At 41.1% G+C, this 8,053-nt stretch overlaps 1 protein-coding gene across 1 annotated transcript in view; it reads right to left on the bottom strand.

Annotated features, from left to right (window-relative positions):
* Window positions 1-6,546: 6,546 nt before the first annotated feature.
* AQR (aquarius intron-binding spliceosomal factor) overlaps window positions 6,547-8,053 on the bottom strand; it is a 45,023-nt gene continuing 43,516 nt past the window's right edge. Inside the window, exon 35 of the mRNA XM_026051768.1 lies at window positions 6,547-7,569. Within this exon, the coding sequence (XP_025907553.1) occupies window positions 7,324-7,569 (246 nt within the window). The 3' untranslated portion in view covers window positions 6,547-7,323. The remainder of the gene's footprint in view (window positions 7,570-8,053) is intronic.

The following is an 8,053-nucleotide window of genomic DNA, read 5'->3' as shown; positions in this document are numbered from 1 at the left end:
TGCACAAAGTTTACTGTGTCAGTCTTCTTTTCAATATCACAGTGCATATGGGGGGGATGATTTGTTTTATTCTTTTTTTTTTTTTTTCAGTATTGAAGCGATTAAATAAATACTAGTGTTGAGAATTTATCATCATAACTTATCCTGATATTTACAGTTACAGTGCTCCTATATCCTACAGATAGCAAAATACTGGCATTAATCCTTCAATCTCATTTTCACTGCGCAGCCCGTCATGCTCAGTTGTAGAAGTTTATTATTTCTTTCACTATAAAATAAACAAACTATCTTGACTCTAAATATGTGTTCACTGAAATAATACTGCAAATTAGTGCACAGGTTTTGATTGCTTTCCATAAGCAAACTAGTTAAACAGAAAATTACAACTATTTTCAAACATCCTTCAGTTTGTCAAACATCATTCAGGCTGTCCAAAATCTGGCTTCAGGCCAGAGTAAGATAAAAATACAGTCCTTGTTCCTCTAGCCTTGCCTATTTTCAGTAGGTTTTACAAGGATATGATCTGAAAAGTTCACAGTCTACATACTTTAACAAAAACATTGCAAATATGTTGAAGTCTTTTCTCACATAAAGCAAGAASATAGTTATGAACAACTGTTCCTTATCTGCTAGGTCCCTGACCTGGAAGGGGTGCTGGAGGGTTCAGCTCCGTCTCCTGTGATTCTGTGCAATGTAGGAGATGTGTAAAAATGACTCCTGKGACTAGAACGGGATGTAGACATCAAAATCATGAAGTGCAGCCTGAAAACCTGCACTTAGCCTAATCACAAAGAGTTGAATGTGGTATGAGTGAATGAGGTAGATTAGGGGCAGGGTTCCCACTTAGGCTTTTCTGTTTGGCCTGATAAACAGGGCTCATGAGGAGAGTCATGAAACCCAGTCAGTTCCCTACCTTCTCAAAGGAAAAAGGTAACCTAAGGGGGAAACAGTTGTCCATTTGGGGGAATATTTGATCCAAGGTGATGARGGAAAGGCTATGGACAGCCCATAGTCTAATGCCATAAGCCCTGAACAAGGGCAGCAACTCGTTTTCTTGGAAAGGGGTCAACCCCACTTGTCGTGGTGTCCAGCCTGTGGATGCCTCCTCTGCTCTTACAGACTCAGTGTTGTCTGCTTTTCTTGGAATAATGCTACTGTCCAGACCCTGAAACTAGCATTTGAGACATCGCAAACTCAGAAGTGACTTAAGAGTGCTGAGCTGTTGATTACCCAAACTTTCTGGTTCAAATTCTTTGGCATAACATGGCAGCAAATGATGATAACAAGCTTGGTGGTTGAATCAAACGATGACTTCATTCTCAGGGAGGTAAATTACACACATCTAAAGAGAAGTTCTGAGAGACAGCAATCGTCTTTATATCTCGTGATGACCAACCCTCYGAATTGCTTTTTAAATAGTTGTTTCCTTACTATATGCTCCATACAGAGGTTTGAATTCTCGTGCCACAGATGCAGACTCCTGCATAGAGAAACAGATATTCTGTGAAGGAGTAAGCATCATTTGCCAAGATAAAGTCAGTGGCCTTAAATTACTCTGTGATTACTTTCCTGGAAAATCCTGAGCACGTGAATAGAATAAAATACAATTTGTGCCTTTCAGGTCCCAGTTACTAAACCCCATGTAATCATGTAATTCCTTTTTTTTTTTTTTTTTTTTAAAAAAAAAGCAATTTTGTAGAGAACTCTAAAGAATTGGATTAGTATATATGTTGACTTTTCACTTGTAGCAAAGGCTAGAAGGACTCTTTTGCAAGAGAAACTAAGGAGCATAGGAAAACGAATGTCTTCTCCACACCCACAGTGCAGGAGCATCAGTAATCACAATCACATTGTGATTACATTGTGATTACATTGACTCCTTATTCCATTGTATTCGTCTCACCAAACCATAAGGCATTTTTCCAAAATATTCTTTTTAAGTGAAAGGCTTTTCATGTATTTTTATAGAAAGAGAATRTGAATATGCTATCATATAGTTCCATGTATTACAATAACACCTACCATGTTTTATGCCTGATTTAAACAAGCAGTTTCCCGAATTAGCCTGTACTTTGTATTAAGAGAAAGGTCAGGATACTAATTGACAAAATTAAGTAAATATAAGAACATATAAGAACTCACAATATRAGAAATTACCTTGTAAATCAACTTTCTGTATATAAAAATTGATGCACAAAATGTTCAAGTATTAATACTTATCACTCCACTAATACTTACGCTTCAGAACAMGAAGTTCAAAACATTCAAGCCACCGTGTTTCCTAAAGTCTTCATGCAAATTTACAATGGTAATTGTTTCAGCTTAGAGTTACAGGAGGGCTGAGATGAGTCAAGAGCAGCAGCTGTCCGCAGTGCCGCGTCTCGTTACACGGCTCGCGCTGACGGAGCGCCGGTGGGGAACATCACAGGGGTAGGGAGCAATCCAGGACAGCTACCCCAGCGCTGGAGGATCTGTGTGAGCAGGAGCAAGATGACTTCACAGGACATTAGGGATGAGAGGAGCTGAAGAGCAGAGCCTGGGAAAATCTGTGCTAGYGTGGGAGCACTTCTTAGCTCTGAGGGAAGGCAACAGCCTGAAACATGGTGAATCTCAACAAGGAAAGAAAAGGCCTGTCCTTTCATTCTATAACAGGACAGGAAAGCAGGGCACTGAAGACTATTTAGCTTTAACTTTGTTAAGATGGCAGTGTCTCATTCTCTATGGGCCCAGGTCAGTTTTCAAATAGGAACTCAGATGGTATGGCAGCAAGGGATSAGTGTCCAAACACGCATTGGATCAGAGTGGGACAGAGCTCCAAGTTCTCATTTTCTGCTAAATTCTAAACTTTAAAATTTCCTTTCAGCACTGATTGCAGCTAAAATCATAAATTTCAACATACTGTGAAATTATTTTTCCTATGCAGCATCTTTCCATTTCATTGCTTGTTTTGACTTTTTTTTTTTTTTTTTTTAAATCAAATGACAACAAAAAGTAGCTGAACTGATTTAGCTGAGCTAACATTTTCCAGGAAAAAGTATTACACTGTTTTTTTGTTTTTTTTTGTTTGTGATAAATTCTGCAATCCCTTTATTCCCTTAAAAGCTTCCTAATTCCCTAAAATGTTTTCTGTTCTGCAGACCTATATCCGATCACCTATCTCTGTAAATCGCATTCACTAAAATAGCTTAAATAAATTTTAATACAATAAAAAAATAAGGCAGGTCTAATTGAGCAAAGAGCCCTTCAGTCTGGCATTTTACACCACATCATAAATTTTTTTGCTACGCAAAAGTGAGAGAAAATTACTCCAGACCAGATACAGAGTAGGACATCACTAAATTCAGTCCTCAAACTGAGAACTTGAGTTTTCTACTGGACACATATGCAATTTTCTATTTTAGGTTCTGCATGAAATCACAAAAACATCGTTAAAAGCCTTCTACTTTCAGTAAAAATTTATCAGGCAAGGAATGTTAATTACCAACAAAGCATTCTGGTAAGCAAAAGCATTATCACTACAGTAGCTGTTCAAAAAATTTCATATTAAAAAACCCATGATGCAAGTGACTCCATATTTATATTTAGAGGCTATATACACACACATACACATGAGAGCGGCTGAGCAGGAGCGCCCTGCTTCAGCGCTGCGCCCGTGTCCTCAGCGCAGGGGATTATCCTCYGGGCGCGCGCTCCCCTCTCTGACTCAGCACGCAGAACATGTGGCAGGCCTCATTTCAGAGAGCTCCGTACTGCCCAACAGGACACCACTGCCGCTGCCAAAAACCTCTCTCAAAAAYAGGGCAAGCCTATCCTGCTGGGGATTAAGGTCAGAAAGGGAATTTTAGTACTTCTGTGCTGAGCTTGTCCCTCTCCATCTCTCCTGTCCCTAAACTACTTCCTATACAGTAGTTAAGATACGCTATGTCCCTAATGACCGTCCCATCTAAAAATAAGTGCTCTTGCCACACAAGAGCTGTGAGGCCAGCGCAGCAGGACGCTGACGCGCCCGGAGATGCGTAGCAGGGCTTCTCTTCCACCGGGCTGCAGCAGTTCAGGAATTCACACTTGATAAAAAGAAGCCGCCCTTGCTGCCCTTATCTCCCTCAAGCAGGGCCAAGACTGAGATATTCCTAACCCTGATTTGGATTTCTACCTTCCCCTTTCATGCGCTTCTCTAGAATTATAAAATTACGTTTTGCTAGTCACGCGTGCAGTGAAGTTGTATGCATTTGTTCACTGACCCCTATAGATGATCCCTAACTGGCAACAGAAGGCTCAGCTTCTTACTTGGGTTTATCTTTTCTTATATCTGCATACCAAATTTCCAGACTGTTCTTCTGGATCTTCAGTGCCTGAACACTGTGAAGTTTCTTACCTTTTATTTTTATCTTGTTTTCCAAATAATATGGCAATAGGCTTCTGCATTACAATTAAGTATATTATTATTTGATCCAAAAAATCCTTGTCCTTGCTCTTTTCCCAAGGAAAGTAAAAAACACAAAGGAAAATGTAATTATTTTTACTCAATAGTAACATCATACATTATTCATGGTGCAGGTTAGCAGGTTAGATTAAGCTAATAAAGCCCTTCCAGTGCAAGGTGAAAAAGGAATAATCAGCACTTGTTGCCTAAGATAGGAGTGCAAAAAAATGGTAATTTTCTTGCTGCAAGAGGAGAAYTTAGTCTCCTGAAATCCTAGAATTTACAAACTGGCTGAAGAGAAGTTGTAGGGGGTGGGCATCGTTTCTTCCTCTTTTGTTGTGTTGTGGCAATTTTGTCATAATTTTGCCTCTGTTAGTAAGGAGAAATTTCATTTGGGAACCTTGAGTATGATGCGTTTTAGAAAGCATCTAAAAAATTATAGAGACTTAACAAGTCTTTCAAGAAAGTTCTGCTAATAAAACTGCAATTTTAAGTATGCTTCTAAAACATATTTATTAGCACTATAGCACATAAACATGACTATGGTACCTAATCCTCTGTAACAAATGTGCTGTAAAAAACTACACAGGGTAAAAAAAGAAAAATATAAAGAAAACCACAAACACTCACACAGCAACGGGGGCACTGAAAGCCAGAGAAGCAGCCTCCAAACTCCCCTGAAGACATTCATTTTCTACTCATTTGTTTCTAGGGGGAGGACAACCATGTTTGGCAGAAGAAACCACGCGCCTTCCATCTGCACAGAAGTCACTGCTTCTTGATGGCCGTAGGTCGTGATTCATTTCTTGGCGAGGGCATTTACTTTTGTCCGTTTGCTCTAGGAGATTCCAAATGTTCCCTAATTCTGGTTTCAATAGAATTATACGTCAGCTTGTTTATCCAATATATGATCAAAAGACCCTGTAGGTCTTTAAAAAAGAAATTTGTGATTTCAATGAACAAAACTGATTTATTTTGTCCCGTCAGCAAAGGCATTCTGTCAGCATACCTTAACTTCAGCTGCTCACCCCAGTACTTTTTGTTCAAGATTCATATTCTCCTCATGCCCCATGAAGCTGCAGCGACCCACAGCGAGGGGCTGCTGACGTGGCAGGACGCCCGCCTGCTTCCCCAAGGAAGCGAAAATCCCGGCAAACACAGTCTGCAGTACCTGGCATCCAGTAGTAACACAAGTGCCAGGTAGGCTCTGGAAAGACWGTGCCCTTACCCTGAGGAGTTTAGCTGCTTTTTTCAGTGCTGTTCATTAAAAGGGCCTGCTTGTCTAGTCTTTGCCCCACAGCACAGTTTGTTCTYGAGTCTTCTTGGACCCACTTGCTGTCCGCCTTGGCCGCATCGCTGAACTGCTCCCAAACTCCGTATGGACCACAGTAAAAGCACATGCAGCTCTCAGAGCTACTCACAGGCTTCCTAGGTCATATCTAAACCTGCTCTATAGGACAGCATTATAGCACAGGCACAGAAGGAATTCTATTGCTTTCACCTTCAGTTGCTTTATCATAGGGATTCTATGCATATTATGACTATCAGTTCAATCAGCCTTTTTTTTTTAAAAAAAAAAGGAAAAAAACCTTCAGAATTCATTTCCATTTTTTCCTTAAAATTCTGAAGCACAGTGAGACTGCCAGGCTCTGCTGTTTTCAGAAAACAGGCTGGAAAGCAAAGCTGACCCTCTGCTGAGTTGGTCCCACATTGCCTGAAGGTCCCGTATTATTCATTCCTGACTGAGCTTGTGATGCCATTTTAAGAAGCTGTTATCACCCAAAYATGCAGCATTGCATTATCTGCCCTCCATATGCAGAAAATCGGGAAGTGACCAGTGCGCTCCCTTCCCTTGCTCCCAGAACAAGCAAGGGATGAACACACACGCTGCTCAGATTTTCTTGTTTGAGCTAGGTCAGCAGTGAATGAAAACTCAGAGAACTCTGCATACCAGAACTGTGAGCTGCTGTACCTGAGCTATCCGTAACTGCTAGGGGAGAATGAATTTGGGAATGGGAGGAGAAGGGCAAGGAGGGAACACAATGAGATCTCAGCACGTGTACACAAACATGCAGATCTGTCTCAGAGCTTGGCTCCTCTTTTTTTTTTTAAAAAAAAAAAAAAAAAAAAAAACATTTTTTCCTTATTCTCCAAAAACAGACTTGAGTCATTAATAAGAGACTAATAAGTTAATGAAGAGACTAGTAAGTTAATGAATCTTTGGTCAGCTATCCAAATGCTGCATTGCAAAGCCCTGCATGATTCCCTTGCCAGCACTGCATCACATTCCTATGGCTAATGCTTTTTTCAAAAATCGTTCAGAAAACGTGTGTGTTTCACTGAACCACTTGTAAAGCCGGCAGATGCCCTTAATGGATCAGGGAAAACCCTCTCGCTCACTGGGTTATGAGATGCACATTTGGAAGTTAACCCACCACAGCACCGACATAAACATGGGTGTCTTGCTGAACTTGAGCCTATGTCTACAACAGCATCTCAGCATGTACAAGCACAGGTCTGTAAGAGAAACTCTTCAGTGCAGTACCATTAAGGAAACTATAGTGCCTGAGCAGTATGGAATGTAGTTAAACTGTAAAGTTCAATGGATGACGCAGTGACGGAACTAATAATAATCAAAGTTATCATAAAAGCATCTTTACTAAAGAAATTAATAAAAGTAATCRGTTGAGGCCATTAAGCACGTTACTAGAACTGACAAGAACTCAGTGTAACAACTGGCAAATATTTTGTTTGTCCCCTGAGGGATTCAGCGGACAGATAAAACTGGCCACATCACCCAGGTGGCCACCTTCAGAAGTCCGTGCAAGCGGAGCYGGGGTGTTCCTGTCTGCCTTTTCAGGCCCTTTTCCAAAACCTGGAGAGGACAGAGATCACTTGAATCACTTCTCAGTCCCGTCCTCGGGTTCGCTGTCTTCGCTGTCACTGTCCCTCCCTGGGTGCTCCGGCATCGTCCGGTGCTCATCCACTTCTGCCGCTTTCGATTCTCCTTCCTTTGATGCTTCTTCCTCTGACTTATTTTCTTCCCCTGCCTCCTCCTGCATACCTTGGGCTTCATCTTCTGCTTCTGCCTCTTGAGTCTGACTGGCTTCAGGTTCTTCAATCATGGCAGGTGGGGGCAGTAAGCGCTGGATAAAAAAGACAATAACAATAAAGCCCCATGTATTCAGTTTTCAAGACAAGTCACCTGGGCATCTGTTCCTATTTTAGCTCAATCTTTTTCATCTTAGATTTACAGTTTTGCATTAGAAAGCAACAAAGACTAGCTAGAAACACTAATCACTTGCAGTCACTTAGTTCCTATAAATTTAAGAGCAAAAATAAGCTTGGCACACACTGGTCTTGTTAGATGTGCTCCATGCCCGGAAAGAGAGTGATAAAAACTCTGTACTTCCAATCCAAGGAGATGAATTTCATTAACTCAGACAAGCAGTGGAGCTAGAGCAAAAACATATGTGAGCAAGATGGAGGTAATGCATCCAGTGCTCCATTACCATTTCAGACTCCTAGATAAGTGTCATGGTGGACGACACCCATCATAAGATGGGTGTCATGGTGGATGACAAGTTGACCATGAGGCAGCAGTGTGCCCTGGTGGCCAAGAAGGCCAAC

The sequence above is a fragment of the Nothoprocta perdicaria genome, unplaced genomic scaffold, assembly GCF_003342845.1.
Source record: "Nothoprocta perdicaria isolate Ctin4 unplaced genomic scaffold, notPer1 scaffold_8, whole genome shotgun sequence".
Lineage (NCBI taxonomy): Eukaryota > Metazoa > Chordata > Aves > Tinamiformes > Tinamidae > Nothoprocta > Nothoprocta perdicaria.
The sequence above is the reverse complement of the archived record's forward strand: the minus strand, read 5'-3'. Positions and strand labels throughout refer to the sequence as shown.